The following is a 20062-nucleotide window of genomic DNA, read 5'->3' as shown; positions in this document are numbered from 1 at the left end:
GAGGCAACAAAATTTTTTTAATATCCATTAGTTTATAAGGCTTGACTGTTTGGCACTGCAGTGTGCCAAACATTGCAAATACACGAAGCAAGTTGAAAAAAGAAGGGGGGGAGGGGAGGGAGCCAGAGGGCAGTGAAGGAGCTCTAAGTGTCACCACCATGGGCTGATGTTAATGCAGGCATTTCAGAACTCTATTGGCCAATGCACTGTATTGTGGCTGGTATTTGCACAAAGTGGTTTTGCAGCCAGTGTTTGACATTTCACAAGCACATTAAATTCAATTCACCAAGCACAAAATTGAGAAAATGTTTGCATTACACATCAAGATGGCAGCACCTATGAACTATATTTTTATATGTGGCATCAGGATTTACTTCCATTTGCTCATTTTAATCACTCATAAATAGGAACTTTTAGAAGGATAAAAGGACTTACTTTTGCACTTCAAGGCCAATGTTGTAAAGTTGCTTGGACAAAGCGTTCATTCTCCGCACTTCCTGCATGTATAAAATGAAAGTAAAGCATGAGATGAATGTTGCTCTGGCAACCACACACAGCCAGCTCATGTAAGGTGCTTTCAGAATAGTTGACCTGAGCAGTACTGGATTGGTACAGATGTGTCTTGAGGCAGCTTTCCAAGCCTTGAAAGAGGTCTAATGATAAGAAAAGCATGCTCTTCTTTCTTGCCATTTGAAGTAAACAAACATACAACCAGCCCACATCTCACCACTGAGCCATCAATTTCATGTTTTCCTATAAATTTTTATTAGTGATAGAACAGAAGTTTGTTACACATCATGTCAAGCCAGGCTGTAGGTGTGTCTAAAGTGCACTAAAGCTTATAAATATGATCTTTTGCAAAGTTTCAAATCAGAATAGCAGTCCTATCTAAGGAATATTGATGTAATGAAATCTGTGATGGCATTGTGATCCTCATGCCCTTAATTAAGGGAACATGTGGGTAGAAAAATATCTTTAAAAAAATTTTATATTTCGTTTGCAAAATTACACTTCAGTATTCTATTTCCATGTGTACAAAGGGTGTTTCTCCATCCAGAAGACTGCGAACAATTATTCTTTGAGGCATGGTAGCTGTAGGGGCCTTACTTTTCCATTAATTCTCGACAGATGAAGGTCACAATCATTAGTTTTGCCCAAATGATGAGCTTTCATGGTGCAAGAACAAGCAATTAGTAGCCCTGACTAAGCTGGCACCAGCTCACTCTCCCATTTTCTCCAGTGCTTAACCGAATCCACACATTGTTGTGATGGCCACTTCTATAGCCATACTGTGGTTCAACAAAGGCTTCGGGGAGGTTCTACAGGAGATTGACGTCCTTCGAACGCTGGAGTTTATTCAGCCTGAGCAACCAGACAGACCAGAGAAGAATCAGAAGAATGTCTGAAAAACACACAACTGATGCTAAATCTCGTCATTGCAGTGCAGCAAAGAAAGCCTGCCTGGAGGAGGAAGCTCGCAAGGCTTCCGAGGGTACCACCTACACAGCAGGAGGATCTTGAAGTTTAACTTTTTTCTGCAAAGACTGTCTGCATTTTGGCCGAACTTTATGGAAATTGACTATTTCCAATAGTAAAAGCATGTTTCCAACTTTTAACTTCGTTTTTCTGTTTCTTCAATTTCCGCTGTTTTCATTCATTGTGCACCAAAATTTTGGTACTTAAAGCAACTCTGTTTCAGCCAAATTTGGCATGTACATGCACGAGTATTTGTAGAACGCAAGTGTTTAGGCCTTATTGTAATTTTCAACAATGTTGGTCATGTGCTTTTAGGAAACCACTCCCCACTGATGTTCTCAATAAATAGTTGGTATCAAAATGTTTTGATTAGTAAAGCTAAAAGGGAATTTGAGCTTATTTGCAATTAGTTGCCCATAAGGAGCAATATATGCTATTTTATAATGCACTCCTCAGCCTGGCATGAAGCCCAACCTTGCAACATGAGAATACTTTTCTTACTTTCAAGGATCACAGGAAGATAACCAGATAAGATAATGAAAAACTAAAATTCAAAATAATGAGGTTGAACTCTACATTCTGCATAAGTTTCATTCAGTTAGCTTTATTATTAACATGTTTGGGCATTACAAACAAATAAGTGCAGCGTGTAGATCAAGTAGTAGCGCTTCTGTCCGCAAAGTAAAAAATGGCTGCGTGGTGCGAAAATGATGCAAATTTAAATTTGAAACGGAAGGCTGTGTGCCCTTCCTCTCGAGGGGGCCGTGCTTTGAGCGAGAGAGTCAAGGTCACATGCACAAATGCCTCTATGCAAGATGCACTGCCTACAATGTCACAAATATGTCGCATGACTTTGGCTAACTATCCAATGCAAAACCCGCAATGTCGCCCCTGAAAGTGTGCCACGCAGAAAAAAAGGGGGGGAGAGAGGCGGGTTTTGTCACATGAACATGACCAAGGGCGCTTGGCTTTGGTATGGGAGACGCAGACTGGTATTTAAGGAATTACATGCAATTAATGTAATCTATCACATTTTTTGATCATTTTGTAATTGATCAATTGCTTTTCTCACTCGGTAATGTTCACTGTAATTCACTTATCTTGCTCAATAACCAATGACATGTAACCGGCTACTTTATATTGATGCTACAAAACTGAAACAGGTGAAGCTTGAGCATTTGAATTCGGCAGAACGCCCGCAGTCGTGTCACGCAGCTATTCTAGCCATCCTAATACAGCAGCCTTATGAATTCACATGTTCGGAAGGCAAACTCAGCACTCAATGTTTGATTCCTCATCTTAAAGGCAGGTCATGTGGCCTGTATTGTCAGCACTGCTTTCTACATCTTGCAACGTTTTTGAGCTTCTATGCGGCACGAGCGCCACCACATCAGAATGCTCATGTTCAGTTAGTTTGGACTTCACTTTTTAGAGCTGTTTCAGTATTGTGCTGCGATTCTCAGAAGAAAGCAAGAAAAGATGACTGCCGAAAATGTTGAAAAGCAATTGTTAGCAAAGTTAAACAATGTGCGAGAGGATTCGTTGAAAGAGGCAGGCCAGCCTGTATGCTCTATTTAGTGTATCTGTGCAATATTAAAAGTCAGTGGGAAAGTAACATAAAAATGATCGATTACTTTTTTAGTAATTGCTCAATTACCTTCCTGGGGCAGTAATTGGTCTGTAATCAATCACATTTTTAAATGAAGAAACTAATCAGCTACCTTTTTCTGTAATTTGTACAGGTCTGGGGAGAAGACAGGGGACGAATGTCGCTTGTGTTTGCTAGTCTGTTCAAAGTTTGTGTTTGCTGACTGTTCAAAGCATGCTGCCTCCTGGCAGCATGGTATCGAAACAATTTAAATTCTTCTACCTCCTCCAATAATGAACAGACTTGAAAAAACTCTTTACGGCAAAACAATCCCAAGATGGCACTTTACAACTTCCAGTGTATAACCAAAACTTGCAATGGGGCCTGGTGGGGAGCTCTTTAAGATGTTCTATAAAATAGCATACTTTATTTTATTCACGACAAAAAAGAGCATTGTGATGGGAGATAGAAAAAGGCAGAAAACTCGGCACAGAACTAGCTCACCATTGCACGCTGCTGTAGTTCAAATTTTTCAATATATATAATGTCTTTGCATGGGACGTACACACTTTCGCAGCCGCTGTGAGAATTACCAACATAGAAGCGACTAGCAAAATGTAGTGCTGTCCCACTTTCTCTGTCTGGCACAATAGTTCCTGTGCTTGGCACATGCCATTTCCGTTGGAATGCTCAGGAACACATTAATGAACCAGGCATGAGCTTCAACTGACAGCAACAGCAGAGTTCAAATGTGAAACTATACTGCCAATGTATTATTGGTTTTAACAATACTTGGATGCAACAATGAGCAGCCATGGCACTGAACATTTGTGTTGTGTTCTATGATAAAATAAACCACTTACTACAATTTTCCCATGCCACATTACTGGCTATAACAATTAAATCTGGCTACTGGGTGTATGTGCCAAATAAAGTAAAATAAAAAGTAATAATAGAAGTAAGCGCGAGCAGCTGCACCTGTATGCATGCTACACACCTTCTCCACACCTGCCTTTATACAGCACACCTCGGATGCCTTTGTTGCATCAGCTTCGTGCGACTCTGTCCCGTTTCCCTTCCACCCCTCTGATACAGGATACACGAGTCGACTGCGCCGACCTTGGAGGGGTGGAAGGAAGACGGGGGAGAGGCATGTGAAGCTGGCGATGATTAGGGTGATGCGATGAAGGCGTGCTATGTGGGGTGCAAGCACATATTCAAAGGGAGTGCTCCGGGTGGCTTGGGTCCCCCCACAAGGGAAACTTAGCCAATTTTCACAAGTGAAAGAGGAATACAAGTATGTACACGCAGTGATGTGCCCATTTCTCTCCCGCAAGAGATACACCTGCTCATGTGCAAAGAAAGTAATTTCCCCAACATATTGTCATAGGAAGGCATAAATATTAACGCTAAAGTCGTCGCTGCGACTCGGGCAAGAGAGTCTAGTGTCAGCCTTGCAAAGAATTTTGTTTTGGACCCACACAGAACGAGAGTTCTGAGTGAAGTGGAAAGTGCCATGAGTGCACAGTCAGCAAAGATAAATACAGTAGAGCCTCCTACTGCTAAATACAAATAGAACCTCGTTCATACGTTTTGGAAAAAAAAACCGCAAGAAAAAAAGTACTAACCGGGAAAACCTACGATCTGAAGTAACTACAAAATTTGACAGACTCAACCATTGTTGACATCTTATGTCATGCGAAGCGTCGCGCGGATCGTTGTGGCAGGAGACCCTGACACGCATCGAGCTGGTGGTGTTCCTGCAGCCCGAGACGCATTTTGTTGCTTTCCTATTGCACGGTGCTTTAAGAGGGCGACGGGAAACCGAGACAAAATCGAGCTGGTGGGCGACCCCGGATGTCGCCGAAGCGAAACGTAAACGTGATGCCCACATCGCGTTGCCTGCAGCAGAGCATGGCGGAGCGTTTGGATCATCGCCTACTAAAAGCATGCAGTATGCTACCAATGGCACTATGCACAACATCCTGTAAAACAGAATAGATGACTATGCTTATTGCAATAGGTTTGGCGGCGATAGCTGTGAATGCGGCGTGCGACAACCTGGGCAGGGATTTGCTGGTACCGGAATAAGAAACTGCGCACCGTCGTTTTCACGTGAGAAGGGCGGCCATATACTGTTCCTGACCGCGCACACCTTGTGCCTTTTGTTCACATGGAATCTAGCAGCCAGAAAACGCTTACGATTGCAGTCTGTAGCAGGGAACGGCGTTGAGTTTTGGTGATCAACTATTAAAAGCGTGTGCTACGCTTCCGATGGCAGCATGCACTGTGAAACAGATAGGCAAAGATGCTTATCGCAATAGGATGGGCGGCGATAGCAGTGGATGCCGCAAGCTACGACCCTGGAGATTTGCTGGTACCGAAATGAGAAACTGAGTGCGCGCCGGCGTTTTCATGCGAGACATGGGGGGGGGGGCAAGTATTACGGTGAAGATGCCACGGTGGCCACCTATATACTGTTCTAGACTGTGTGCGCCTCGCATATTTTTTTTTTTGTTTACATGGGATCTAGCGCCGGCAAACGTATCATACAATCACAGTTTGGCGGCGTACTGAACATTGGTGCCGAAAGATAGTGTTTTCCAGGAACGTATGAATCAGTAAAAAGTTAGCGTAACTATTGGGCCATTTTTGTGTTCTCGATGCCGAGAATGGGAACGTCGGAATGTATTAACGAGTTTCTACTGCAGTGGGTTAGTTATTCTTGAAATTCTGTAGAGGAGCACTACAGGTGAGCTTCATAAATTTTCTATATCAGCGATCTGGGGACCTTTCTCAAGCACACTTTTGAAAACCGCTGGACACTGGACGACAACAACACTATACACAGCTTGCAATTTGTGCTACCAAGATACGTTGCAAAGGTTAACCTTAAGCCTGCCTTTGAATTTTACAACGAAAACATGAGAATGGCACATTCCTATGCTACAATGCTAGTGGAAGATCTGGAAGGCAAAATGGCCGGCCATGCAAGGAGAAGGCCTCATATGCTACACAAGAGACGCTCTAGTTGAATATGACAGAGACCTGCTCCCAAAAGTTCACACAATTCTCAAATTATTGACAACAGTCGATACTGAAGTGTCATTTGCAGAACAAGACTGCTGAAGAGCAACTTAATCGGCTGGATCTCATATCCATTCACCGGGTGCCAGCCATAATTGAAGTCTCCATATTTACAAAGAAGCCCTAGCATATGAAAAACATGGTGTGAAGCAAATATTCGAACCCAGGACAAAACATCTTTTAAAAGGAAAAGGAATTGTATTAAAGGCAGTGTTATATTACAGTCATACTGTTAAAATCGCATATGTAGGAGAGAGCTTGGCATAGTGGAATCATCATGCTGGCTTCATACTGATTAATCTTTTCTAAAGTCTGCACGTGTAACGTTTTTGTAATAAATTAAAGAATAGTGCATGTGTGTGATTACAACGATGAGAAGCACAATTTTACAGTAATCTTAGGTTTATATGTTCAACAGTTTTGATGAATGGACTGACCTTTATTTTTATATATATATATTACACACATACACATATAGAAGAAAATACTGTGTTCGCACAACTGGAGGCTTGGGCCACGTCTGAAAAAATCCTGCCTACGTGCCAGGCATGTGTGTTGCACAAACATAGGTGTGGCGAAGGTGAATGGTGGCTTGCATTCTTTTCTTTTCCTGGATTTTGCTTTTTTTTCCTTTTGGCGCACACACCCAATAGCCAGATTTAATTGTTACAATAAATAACGCAGCATAGGAGCATCGTAATAATCGGTTCATTTCACCATAGAACATATTACAAAAGTTGACAGTGCATCGGCTGCTCATGGTTACATCCAATATATCTTTAAAACCAGTATCATAAGTGGGTTCAACTTAGTCCATTTTCAGATGCTTGAATCGGTTTAAACTCCGCTTGGACTTCGCTTTAACGCCTTCAAGCTAACATACACATGGCTCTCGTCACAGCTAAGCATAAGCCCTTGTCAGAACTCGCCGAACTGTCAAACGATATAATGGATGTTGCTCCGGCAGTCATAAATGCTATCCGTAGCTCTCCACTTCCTGAAGTGGATTCCCTTCGGGAAACAGTAAAAGAGCTCGCATCTCAACTTGCCGACTTGCGTCAGGAATTGCACAACACTTGCAACTTCAATGACCAACTCAGCCTCTCGCGCCGCCTTCTATGCAACAGCCATTTGAACTACCTGAGTGCAGTTTTTCATCACAGGGCCTATGCTACTACCGCCGACATTGTCTTGCCGTGGCTCGGCGATGTGCGTCACCCTGTTCATGGCACACGGGAAACGCTCAGGCCAGTCGTCAGTAACAGCAGCGGGCGATCATAGCCATACGTCAAGCCGCCTTTTCCATATAACTGACTAAACCACAGGAGTACGTTTGTTGGTAGACACTGGTGCGGAGGTCAGCATAATTCCTTTGCTCAAAGCTGACTGGCGTCTCCACGCAGTCAACCCCATATCTACAACGAATGTTTCAGACCAGTCTTCTTTTGTCCAGTGTCTAGGCATTTTCACGCACAACTCGTGTCCATCGCCAACCTCTGCTCACACGAATAAGCACGTTTTCCTACCCTCAAACCTGCAAACATCCTCACGCTTTTGTCCGTATTGAGACGCCTCGTCGTGCTCTTCAGCACGGCTATGACGGTCCTTTCCCCCGTCATCAAACGTTCTGAACACCATTTCACAATCCTGCATAATGGTTGTGCAGACAGTTGATATCGCAAGGATTAAACAGGCTCCCATAATCAACACCTCTGCCTGACCACCTCTTTTGCCCATAGGGGGGCCATCTGTGGCAAACCTTTCTTCTGGCACGTCACTGGTTTTAGACATGAGCGAGTAGTAAGGTACGGCTTAAGAGATGAAGAAGAGTTAGAAACGATGGAATAGATCATGTGACGATATGTACAAATAAAACCCCTGTGCTCTTAACTGCGCTCGATGGTTCCACACATTCATATTTTTGCAGTCACTGGCCCACAACTGTTAAAACAGTGTGGATCATGCCAGGAAAAGCATTTAATGAAATTGAACTGCCACTTTCCAATGCCCTTATGACACTGGTAGCAGGGGCGTAGCCGGGGGGGGGGGGGGGGGGGGCTTATGGGGCTTCAGTGCCGCCCCCTCCCAAAAAAAAAACTTTTTCATGCTGTCATGCACGGCCAACCAAAACAACCCCCGGCGCCAGAAATCGTGCTGGATTTTGTCTAGAATGTCCTTTTCACGCTTGAAATGACATTTCAGCGCCAACATTGCGATATCAGGCTGGATTTCGCCGCAAAGCCCATGCACCAGGAGTCGCATAACGCAAGCAGCCCTATCCGAGCACAAAGTTTCAAGGCCGTTTTGATGGCAAGCGGGCTCGTCACGGCATCTTTCAGAGGTCACGGAATCTATGGGGTGCATGAATTTCAATTCTGAAACTTCATGGGTATAAAGTTCTCATTAACTTTTTATGCGAAAAGTGCATTGACATTTGCAAAGTTGTGCTTTAGATTTTCAATTCCGGAACTTTGTGGGTTTATCATTGTTATAAACACTTGACGCCAAAGGTGCATTGACGTTTCTAAAGTCGTAGATTGGACCATACAACTAGACAGCCAAATCAACACAATATCAGACAAGTTGACAAAGCACGCAGAGAGTTCCGATGAGACAAAGCGTTGTGGTGGTTCATTTTTGCAGTCATGTCACAGAAAAGAATATCAACATTTTTTTTTTTTCACCTTCACCATAGCATCCATGTCAAGACACTAAAGCCAGCAAAAGTAAATGTTCTTATTCATTTTTCTACTTTGACTTATATTCTCGTGAGGACACATTGAGCCTTTTCAATTTTTTTTTTAGGTCTCGCTACCCGCAGGCTGGTGGAGCCAGCCAAAGCACATGCGCTTTTCTCATGTTGCCTCGACCACTGCGCGGCGCACTTCGATGTGCGTTCGTTTTTCTTTGGACGAGTGGATTTTTGCCTGCCAGAGTTTTGGACGCTTTCTGGCTAGCAGACGAGAAAAAGAAGATGCATTGTTGCTCACCGCCATCACTGCGGAGACTCAATGCATTGCAACGCATTCACTTGAAAGCAACCTCTACGGAAAATGTCTTGCCGGTGTAGGATACCGAGCAGTATGCGTACGGTTCTCTGTGGACCAAGCGTCTCATGTTTTCTTCGATATTCCTTCGGTAGTCACATTACGTGCCGAAAGTAGGCATTCGATTGTGGCCAACATGTTTTCTTTGAGTTTTTGTTTCCGTGCCCCCACCCCACAAAAGAAAAAAGATTGTTGCGGTGCTGCAAATTAACGCATGGCGAAAGTTCGATTTTGTTACTTCCTTTGAAGAAAGTAATGGGCCACGGGATGCTTCAGCTGCCGGATACTGCGATATTGCGATACTGGATTGTTGCGATAGCAATTATATGAACACTCCAGGTGCATTCCTGCCATCGCCGTTCCCCTGATGTTCCGGATAAAGTCCAAGGGCGATAACATCGTGACCGCACCCCGCATGCTATATGTGCGAGTGAAACCGCAGGGGGGAGGGGGGGGTGGCATAGGTGAGCCGACGATGGTGGCTCAGTCTTGTGTTCACAAGGGAGAAAAGTGGGGAGGAAGCACACCACCTCCTGTTGCGCGCAATATATCAGTGCGAGTGGAGGGAGGGGGTGCTGTGATCTGTGGTTGCACAACATGTTTATTTGGCTTGTTTGACGCATTACATACATCGATTTTTTTCTTAGATACGTAGATTTATTGGAGACTTATTGAAAATTAGTCGTCATATGGCTGCTGTGTACGTTGAACATTGCATTTTATTGGCCACTACTGTGAAGCGTTGGAGCAAACGGTTCAAAGAAAGACGTGAAAGTTGCAACGATGATCCAAGACTGGGCCAAAGCTGCTGTGCAATCACTCCCAACAACTGCAAAGGTTGACGAGCTCATCAGGCAAGATCGGAGGATAAGCGTAGATGAATTGGCAGGGTTTGTGAACCACAGTCACAGTTCATGTCGCACCATAATTCATGAACATCTCGGTTATCGGCTCTTGTGCGTGCAACGGATGCCCAAGATTTTGAACCACCGCCAGAAAATTGAGAGATTCGGCGCTGCCTTGACTCATCTAATCCGGTATCACAATGAGGGCAACGACTTCTTGTCTACAATTGTGACCAGGGACGAACCATGTCTCCACTACTATGAGCCTAAAACACGACGGCAAAGCTTACAGCAGAAACATTCGAATTCAATACCCCCAAAGAAAGCAAAGGCCGTCATTTCTGCATTGACTTTTTTTTCCCATCGTCGAGGCCCTTTACTGAGTGAACTTGCTCAATCTAGAGAGACTATCAATCTTTTCCGATATTGTGAAACACCGGATCGGCTGCATGTCGCAATCAAAAACAAACACGGAAAAGTCAAATGAGGTAATCTTGCTCCATGGCAACACCCGTCTCCGTATCACTGATGTGGTTAACACAAAACTGGCAACGTTCAAGTGGGAAAAGCTGCAACATCAGCCATACAGCCCAGACCTGTCGCCTTGAGACTTGCACATTTTGGGGCATCTGAAAAAACAGCTCAATGGAACCAGATTCGTGCCAGATGATGACGTTCAAGTCAAGGTTCAAGTCAGTTACAGAATTTTTGAAGCAGCAACCCAAGTTTTACTAGTTTTATGAATCGGGCAACAAATGTCTAAATGCTCATGGAGACTACTTTTAAATAAAGCACCCCGTTTGTCATATCCGCATTGGCTCACTTTCATTTGACTCACGCTCGCATATTTTACAGAACTGCTTTTTATATGTGCTCTCTGTTGTGGCTTTGTTGTGGCCAGTGCCCCTCCCCACCACCTTCCTCCATCCTGCTGCTGATTGTACTCAGTCGTTTAACTGCTTGCTGGGTGCTCTGATCAGGTGCAACAAGCCGCGGCAGTCAGCGTTAAAGAATTGCACTGCTATAACTGCAAAGCGAGGTCACAGGTGGCAAGCCATATGAGAGTACTGCCGAGGCAGCGCTATGGTGGGCCCAAAAGGGGCCTTTTAAAATATGCAAGGAGGTTGCCGCGGCAGCCTGTCGGCTTGAGAAATCCAGAAGAAATGCTGAGGCAAGATCGCTACAAGCGTCTTGCCACGTACGTCGCACTGCATTGCACAGGAAAACACTATGTCCGTCAGCATTGCCGACATCCTTCTCCAAGGTATACAGGTGCTTCACGTAGTGCAGCGGAAGGTTTCTCGCGAAAACGAATCCCCGGAGGGACTGAATCATCTACAGGGCCTCCTGTGAGGACAACATTGAGGCAGCCTGGCCTACCGCATCATCGCTGCCGTCGTCGCCGTCGCTATCCAATGCAAGCACGTTCGCGATGATCGCATCGGTTAGAAGCACTTGGTTTCCAAACCTATAGCCGTGCACTTTCTTTTCACCTGCAATGTCGTGCATTGCCGATTATCAGCGGGCAGGTCAGTCATCTTCCGTTTTGGTGGCCAGTCAAAAGAGGCCGAGAAAGCACGTGACCAGGAACGATTTTGATGCAACCAACAAAGACGAACGCGGGCGATTACGCTGTTTGCAGAACTGCGCTGAATGAGGTGCCAGCGAATAAGATGCGAGCACAACAGTTTGCATGGTCCAGTCATGTTTCGGAGGGTGGCGCGGCGTAGAGATATGGGCGTGTTCGGAGGGGTGGAAGGGTGACGGAAGAGAGGTGCGTGAAAAAGGCTGGAAAATGAGCAAGTGGCAGCCGTTCGAGCAGCGGGCCATTGTGAAGTGGCTCGGATTTCACGTTTTCTTTTCAAGGCTTTCGCATTTCACTACCTTTTGGCTCGGACACCGAGCAGCCAGACTTCATTGTTATAACTGATAATGCGGCATCGGGGCATTGTAGTAAGCAGGTTATTTCACCATGCAAAACATACAAAAGTTGACATATATTGTTAAAACCGGTATCGTTATAAGTGTTCGACTGTATATTCTGTTATGAAAAAATACATATTTTACTTGTTTTGACAGTGCATAGCGTTCAAGAATTCGTTTGCAGCATCTTTGCTGCAATGGTAATGCAGTTATTATTCATGTATTTGATCCCTCAACAAATTCTTTAAGGAGGAGGCCAAGCTGCAACAAGTCCCGCAAAATGGACCCTGTGGAATTGTAGTGTAGAGAATAGGTTATAGCCCATGAACCAGCATAAACTTAAAGAGGAAGCTTTAGCTCGGGCACTCCTATCTACGTGGGAAAGTAAAAAAAATGCTGCAGTTTCACCCAAAAGGCACAACATCAATCAAATTATTAGACAGCTATACGAAGTAAAAATAGCAGTTTTATTGGCTGTATAAACATTCGTTTACTAACTAAATTAACAAGCATGGTGTTACTTGCACAAAGGCGAAATGGATACATCTCGCTCCATAACCGTGGATGCTCGCTGTCAAAATGCTGGCATGAGGAAGAGTGGCAGCAGCAGTGAACGAATTGCCCTTTGTGCTGCCTCTCACTTCAACACAAACTAAGTGGTGAGAACACAGCGCACACAACGCCCTAAGCCCTCAGTGTGCCTAGACTCTGTACCTACCACAGATGGCTTTCAAGACAGGACCCATGCAGCCATGCCTTATGCAGTCGCTGCCGGAATAGAATGTCTCCCCCTTTCCCCCTGCTGTATCCCACGCGATGGAAAATAGCGCACTTCCTGCCCGTCTTTCCCCCTGAGCGTGAGGGATCGAGCCCCCATCCTCCTCGGCTCACACTCGTACCCACAGCATGCGGCACGTGGCCGCGATGTTATGATTATATGGAACATTCGGTGACACTGACGCGGACAGCAGATAAAATGGGCCTGGAGTGTCCATATAATTGCTATCACAATAAAAGATGATAATACACACTTTCACTATAACTCTCCTTATATTGTGCACACTGCCTTCTGCCCTTGCTTATTATAATGTTAAGATAATGCTATGAAAATTTAATATTAATTTCTCCATTTTTTCTTTTCCCTGTTGCAAGAGATGATCGCTCTTCTGCAAGTTTGTACCAAGGAAGAACAATGAGCCGTGATCTGATTTCTCTGGTTGAAGCATGAGAAAGGGGCTGAATTTCCACGTAGACATTATGGAGACAGTGCTTTATCAGGTAAAAGATTTTTTTTTTGTCGACTGGGAAGTTTAAATTTGTCCAGATGAGTGTGAGGCATGAAGAGGGAGCTGGATACTGGCAACCTCCACTATGGATGACAAGATTCAGCAAGCACGAGAGATGGCTCTAGCGAATAGGCAAGTTAGCGTCTATAAGATAGCATCTTTTCTGAACATCAGTCATGGTTCTGCCCACCAAATCATCCATGAGGAGACTAATCTGTTTTGGTTGCCTAAGGATGCTTTACGAGGTCCTCAATTTTCCACAAACTTACGACTTGCCAGAAGCAGTGAAAAAGTGGCTTCACAACCAACTAAAAACCTTCTCTGTCGAAGGAATATGCAATCTTGTAGACTGCTGTACCAAATGCATTGAAAAGAGGGATGACAATGTAGAAAAATTATGTACACATTGGAGCCCTGCTATCTTTGTGGAAAAATAAATTGTAGAACGATAAGTGTAGATAATTTTCACTCACTCTTGCAAACACATGGGAAAGGAGAAATTTTTCTCGCCAATTACAGCACTCAATTTGACGAGGTTTGTCGCATTAAAATAAAAATTTATTCTAGTGACTGCAGGAAGCTGATTTTTGATATAGGCCATCAATCTTGTAACAGAAATAGTTGAAAATTGCCAAAGTGAGAAAAACTCCAGTGTTACGTTTACAACTCTGTAACCCAGCAATAAAAAACAATTTCGCAATGCTGTGAATTGCACTTAATGCCTCTAAAGAAAACAAAATTCATGTATTATACACCACTCTGAAGTATGTAATAAATTTGCGAGTAGGACTTTTGCAAAGCCCTCATAAGTATTGTAAAAATTTCATGTAAGGTGTATCATATCAAATTTGTCCGCTTCAGATGCTCTAGGAGATGCAGTTTACAGAACAGCAATACCTGTTTTTGGTGCAGAGTGACGTAATTGTAAAGTTTGTGCTTCAATTTTATTGTAAACTTTACTGATTTTGGGAATTCCTTTAAAAAAATTTCTAACCATAAATTGAATTTCTGCTTCCTACAGTCACCAAAATGCTAACTTTCTCTCCTAAATGCAAATTTAATTCAAATTCGTCCAGTACCTGTCTCATAAAAGCATTTTGGCACTTTACATGCAGTTGGCCTTGAGCTAGCTTTCTTTTAATTCTTTCCTTACTGCTAGAAATGTGCTTACTTTCAATGCCTTCATGTTCCAACGTTTTATTTCAAGAATTAGCAGTCGCACCATTTACAGTGATACATAAAATTATAGCCTGACCAATGGTGCTTCGAGTGGGTGTAAAGCAGTAATTGCTCTGACTGTGGTAGAGGATTCGTATGTGAAACTTCAAAAAAGAGTCAAAAAACATGAACAAAAATAATAATTTGCTATTTTAGTAGAAGTACTGAGAATAAAAAGAAACTTGAATATACAAAGTATGCGGCTGGGTCCTAGTTCCGAACTTCTGTAAGTCAGACCATGCAAAACAAAACATTATGCAGATTTATTGGCATCAATACTAGCCATAGTGATGTCTATGCTATGCGAGAAAGCAGTAGCTGCGCAAATGTGAAAACGGTAAGTTCCTACCCTGCAGGGAGCATTTGTTCTTACTCATTGCAACTAGCACCTGGTTCGTTTTTTACTGCATCTTTTAGGATCGCGAAGCAATAATTGTCAGGTCAGGGAGCACGCAGAAGCCTCCTCATACTTGATTATTATGTTCAATCAGCTTTTCTGTGCAAGCAAGCTGGTTCAGTGCATCTTTAACTGGAACTGCAGCCTCCACGTGCATTGTTCAGTTCCTGTACAGTACTGTACAGTAACATGCAATGTTGCACAACATTATACAGTAATGAATAAGAGCACTAACACAGGGAGTGTTTAAAATGTAAGAAATTAGACTGCTAGTCAAACTTTGGTCGAAAGTCGGTCTGAAATCAACTGCCTGCTCCTGTATGTGTGAAAACTTCACACGATGGGTAGGATTGCTCGTTATATTTTGCACATTCGCCATGGTAGCGCTGATGGATGAAAGAAACCCAAGGGGGGGGGGGGGGGGGGGGGGGCGCCACAATAATATTGCACTTGATATTATTCATTATCATAATTATCAAAATAGCACGTACTCAGGAGCATCTACCGTTGTTTAAGACAGTTAAAACGGCCTAGCCATCGGATCGGAAAATTCAACAGCCCGACAGAAGCTTCTTTGCCTTCACTGCTGCAGTCATTTAAACATGAGATTGTAGAGGTGACCGAAGAGCAAATTTTGTGTTGCTTTACTTGGGAAGCACTGGGAACATTAGAGGCTAATTTCAATGATACCTCCAGTCAGTTTTATTTTTCCGGACTTCACAACCTGCCAAAAATTGTCAAATCTGACCAATAGTTAAAGTTCAGTCATCATTTCAGACGGTGAATGGTGTTGCCAGTGGAAAAATTCTAACACAAATGTTTAATAACATGTAGAAAGACTTGATCCTATTGATTTCTACAGGCCCAGTAATGAAAGAGTTAATACATCTAAGCTTTTGTGCGTACTATTGGTATGTGCATATTATAGGTATGTGCATGAATATAGTATCAATATTTTGCACCAATGTTGGTATTTGTTCCTCAATCACTATGCCTTTGTGTATTGTACTGGTGGTTCGTACATTTTGCTGATTTTGCTACACGCGTGTGGTATTTGCTTGTTTGAACAAGGCGCGTGGGCGCCATCACTTGAGAAAAGAGGAGGAAGAACAAACTGGGCTCGCGCTGTGAATCTAACCGGTCAGCGCTGCAACCACTGTTGTAAATATAACCTGTAAATAGTTGCTCGTCTTATTGACTCGTCCTTCACGTAACATTGTGGTGGAGGTGGAACGTTCCCCATCCTTGCCACGAAGCTCCAAAACGGCCGCACCATCGTCTTCTCAGCCATGGCTTCCGATGGAACCACGTCGTCGCCACCTAGACCTGCGGCGCCTACCACAATGTTCATCCTGTTCACCGTGCTGACCAGTTGCCCTGATAACCTAATCTTCAGGCTAGACTTTCTGACGATGCATTCTGCCCTCATAGATTGTGCCACCGGTACGCTGTGCCTAGAGCTTCCTCTTCTTTCAGACATTCACCCCGAACAACCGAACACCCTCTGCACTACGGTGTTTGTTTGCTTACCTTCAAAAGCCCTAACCTTCATCGAATTGGCCTCAACGGCAACCGTGCCTGATGGAGACCATGTCGTCGCACCTATTCGCAATGTCCTCCTGGCGTGCGACATTTCTGTGCCACACTCCGTCGTAACCCTTGCCGCTAATAGGATGTGTTTCCCCGTTATCAATTTTGGCTTGACGAAGCAAGTGTTACCTGAAGGCATAGCGGTGGCCACGCTCAGGTCAGTGACAGACGACCACGTCACTGCTTTTGCAGCCGACGTGCCTCCAGATCCTCCCGATTGCCCACAGGATACCTTGAACCTCGACGGCCCATTAGGTCCCATGGTCGCTCCGGACCTCGCACCTGACCAAGCAGTCGCCCTCTATCGCCTTTTGCTTTCCTACCGCGACATATTTGACACTGACAATCAACCGCTTGGTCAGACGTCCCTTGTTAAGCATCGGATAAACATATGTGTCCAACATCGGATAAGCATGTCGAACAAAAGCAAACCTTTTTTAAAGCTTTCTTGCCGAGTTTGAGGCGCTTTTTCTTATGTATCTGGTCTCTCATGCCAAACACATTAGACGGAATGGTGGCGTCATCCAAGAATAGTGCAGTGAACAAGTAGTTTACGAGTTTACCATTTGAAGCATAGAGTTTCATACAATAATTGCGAGAGGAAAATGTCGTGCTAGTGTCCACAGGAGCTAGAAGCCAGGTGATTCAGCCAGCATGGAAATTATGGTTAGTACATGGATTTGCCTAAAATCCATCCTTTTGGTTTCAAACAGTTTTGTGACTGCAAAGTCATCATGTTCAACAAAGTATGGTGTTATAAATAATAGTAAAACTGGCCTACAGCAGAATTCGAACAGAGGACCTTTGGCACACAAGCCTGATATCGAAACTATTACGGCACTGATGCATGCGTAGACAAGCGGCATAGAACACCCTTTCTCACAGGCTAGTCAGCGTGTTGAGACGCTTGGTGCGTTTAGATCCCAGCTGTACTAGAAAAAACTGACATATCAGAAACACCACGAGTGCTACACGACACTATGGCTCACTTCTGAAAACCTGAACAATATGACGTACTGCATGAAAATATGTGTATAATATCCAGCCTGTCTATAACTCACGGCAAATAGAATCATTTCTCCATATAACATGCTGCTCTTTAATACTAATATTTATACCTCAAAAACCACACTTCATATACAGATGCAAGTGGTTCATGAGCCAGTCACACCAAGAATGCTTCGCTTTACATAGATGTCAACTGGAGTTCGGTTGGCCTGTCTTTAATATGAATTCAAGAGAAACTTATCGAAGTAGGTAGCTAACTATTCTCTGTAAGCTTTGTCTGACAGAATATGTGACTGCAGTCAATGTTATTGCACAGAGGTACACAGTGTGCTCCGTGGCGAAATGCAAGAGCTAAGGAAAGCAATGCTGTAGATCATGGAATGCAGCTATTGCGTCTCGCGCTTTCAAAATTCTTGCCTTGTTTACAGAATTTTTAACACTGTTGCCTTTGTTGACATTTGCGTCCTTTCTGCCTTAGATGGATTTTAAGATGTTCTCGGTCGTCAGTTACGACTACATCATCAAGTCGTCATCAACTGCGAGGTATTCGTCATCCATTGTACCCATAGCTACATTACAAGTAACACACAAGTTGAGCGATTTCTGGAGTAGTGCAGCAGGACTACTACCTATATCAGCATATTCAACAAGCGCATTGCTAGCACTGCCATTAGCTCTCGCACAGAGCATACCTTGGCGACATTTGCAGAGGGCAGTGCTGGCATCCCTACATGGCATTCGTTGTAAAGCAACGAATCAGCGATTAAGGACATCTAAATTCCTTCAGTGCACAGGCAAATTCGTTGTAGAGGTGCTCAAAATACACAAACATAAAAATTTGACCGGGACATAATCAATCCTTCGTTATACAGGTCATATTGCTGTAGAGGAGTTCATTGTAAAAGGCGTTCAACTGTACCTTGTAGTTGTATCAGACTACCTGGCTGTATGTTAGAGGCTGAATCCCACCTGGCTTGGGAGGCTTTCTCATCAGCCAGTTCAGCCTCCAATGTATATGAGTCATGTAGGACTAGCTGGTTTTGCAAGACCACCAATGTGAGCCAAATGATAGATCTTTTCCTAGCACACAGTTGCTTTTCTCATCAGCCTGCAAGCTGAAAATTTTGAAGAGCTGCACAAAGAAGTACATGTCTGGTGCAGTTTTTTAAGAGTATTGGTATTGACTTACGAAGCAGGAACAAATGTTTTGTGGTTGTACTAGACTACTTTACCAAATGGCCAGAGGTTTTTTCAGTGTGCCATTTATGGCAGCTATAGTTGCCTCACAGAGAATGCGTACTATGGTACCCCTTTTGGAAATAAATGTCCACGGAGTCACATTTGAGTCTGACCTCTTCCAGAAAATGTGTGAAACAGTTAGCACTTGGTAAACATCTCACAACACTACACCCTCAGTCAAATGGCTTAGTTGAAAGCTTAAACTGAGTCTTTCAATTCAATTCAAGTTTATTTGCATCTATACATGTACGGATGACAGGAGTACAGACAAAAAGCATGAGCTTCCTCAGCTTTGTTAAATTTGTGCACCCAGTGGCATAACTGTATATGGCTGTTTCATGTCTTGGTTTTTGGCAGCCATCTGCAAGAGTCTAGTAACCCTAACTGCATAGAAAGGTTGCACAGTTACAGTGGTTGCCTATGCGCTCAGCGGCAGCAATATCACTAATTTGCCCGAGCACTTCTAATGTGTGGGTAGGACCCTACACACTATGACGCATATTTATACAGTGTGCTGTTCAGTACGAAGCATCCAGACATACTCCGGCATGAAGTTGTCCACATTGACCATTTGACTCCTCATCACGACTGGCCTGCCTCAATGTAGCCAGGAGGCCTTGTCCCATCAAATAAAGTATTCTGTAAGTGTTCACCTTATGTACATGTCCATTTCATCTGCTGCTGAAGTGCTGATTGGCTGGGCTGAGGTACCAGTGAGAAAGAAACAGTCACCCACAGCCAGTTTCCTTCTTGCTGCTTCAGCTCCAGTCAATCAGCAGCAGCCGAAACGGAAAGTAAACTAGCTGAACACTTACAGAAATACCCCCATGAAAGGTATAAGGACACCTGTGCAAAGTGGCCAGTGGAAGGTGACTGATGATAAAGAGGCTGATGCTTAAACTGGGAACATTGATGGCTTTCCTAAAATACTCATGGCAGCAAGCCCATTACAATACTTTGTGAGGATCAATGCAACCTTTCACACATTACCCCAGCTCATACATGTTGACAGCCATTTGTCAAGCTCTATCTCAGGGAAATGGTCACTTGGGCAGGAACATTGCATGCTAGAGCTAGTTTCCTACACCAACCAAGCTTTTGATTCCAAGAGTGGAGTCACATGTGCAAGCATAGATCTCTAGGATTTGTCCCGATTGACTTGCGATTGCCCTTGGGGCACCCTCTCACACCTGAGTTCTGAACAGTCTGAACCACCGAGTGCTTTTCTTACTGCAGTGGATTTTCTACATGCATGCTACGAGTTGAACATAGACCATTTGTTTCTATGACTTCTCAAGTTCAAAGAACCACTATCCAGTCACCATAACACAGTGGCCACGCAGACTGATTGGCCTTTT

At 43.9% G+C, this 20062-nt stretch overlaps 1 protein-coding gene across 2 annotated transcripts in view; it reads right to left on the bottom strand.

The window, feature by feature from the left end:
• The window catches only part of LOC126548501 (uncharacterized), a 74080-nt gene that overhangs the window by 7995 nt on the left and 46023 nt on the right, over positions 1-20062 (bottom strand). For both annotated transcript variants that reach the window (XM_055063437.2, XM_050196713.3), the window contains exon 8: positions 436-497. In XM_055063437.2, the coding sequence (XP_054919412.1) occupies positions 436-497 (62 nt within the window). The remainder of the gene's footprint in view (positions 1-435; positions 498-20062) is intronic.

Source organism: Dermacentor andersoni, chromosome 1, assembly GCF_023375885.2.
Source record: "Dermacentor andersoni chromosome 1, qqDerAnde1_hic_scaffold, whole genome shotgun sequence".
NCBI classification, from domain to species: Eukaryota; Metazoa; Arthropoda; class Arachnida; order Ixodida; family Ixodidae; genus Dermacentor; species Dermacentor andersoni.
Note: the sequence above shows the minus strand (reverse complement) of the source record. Positions and strands in the feature narration are given on the sequence as shown.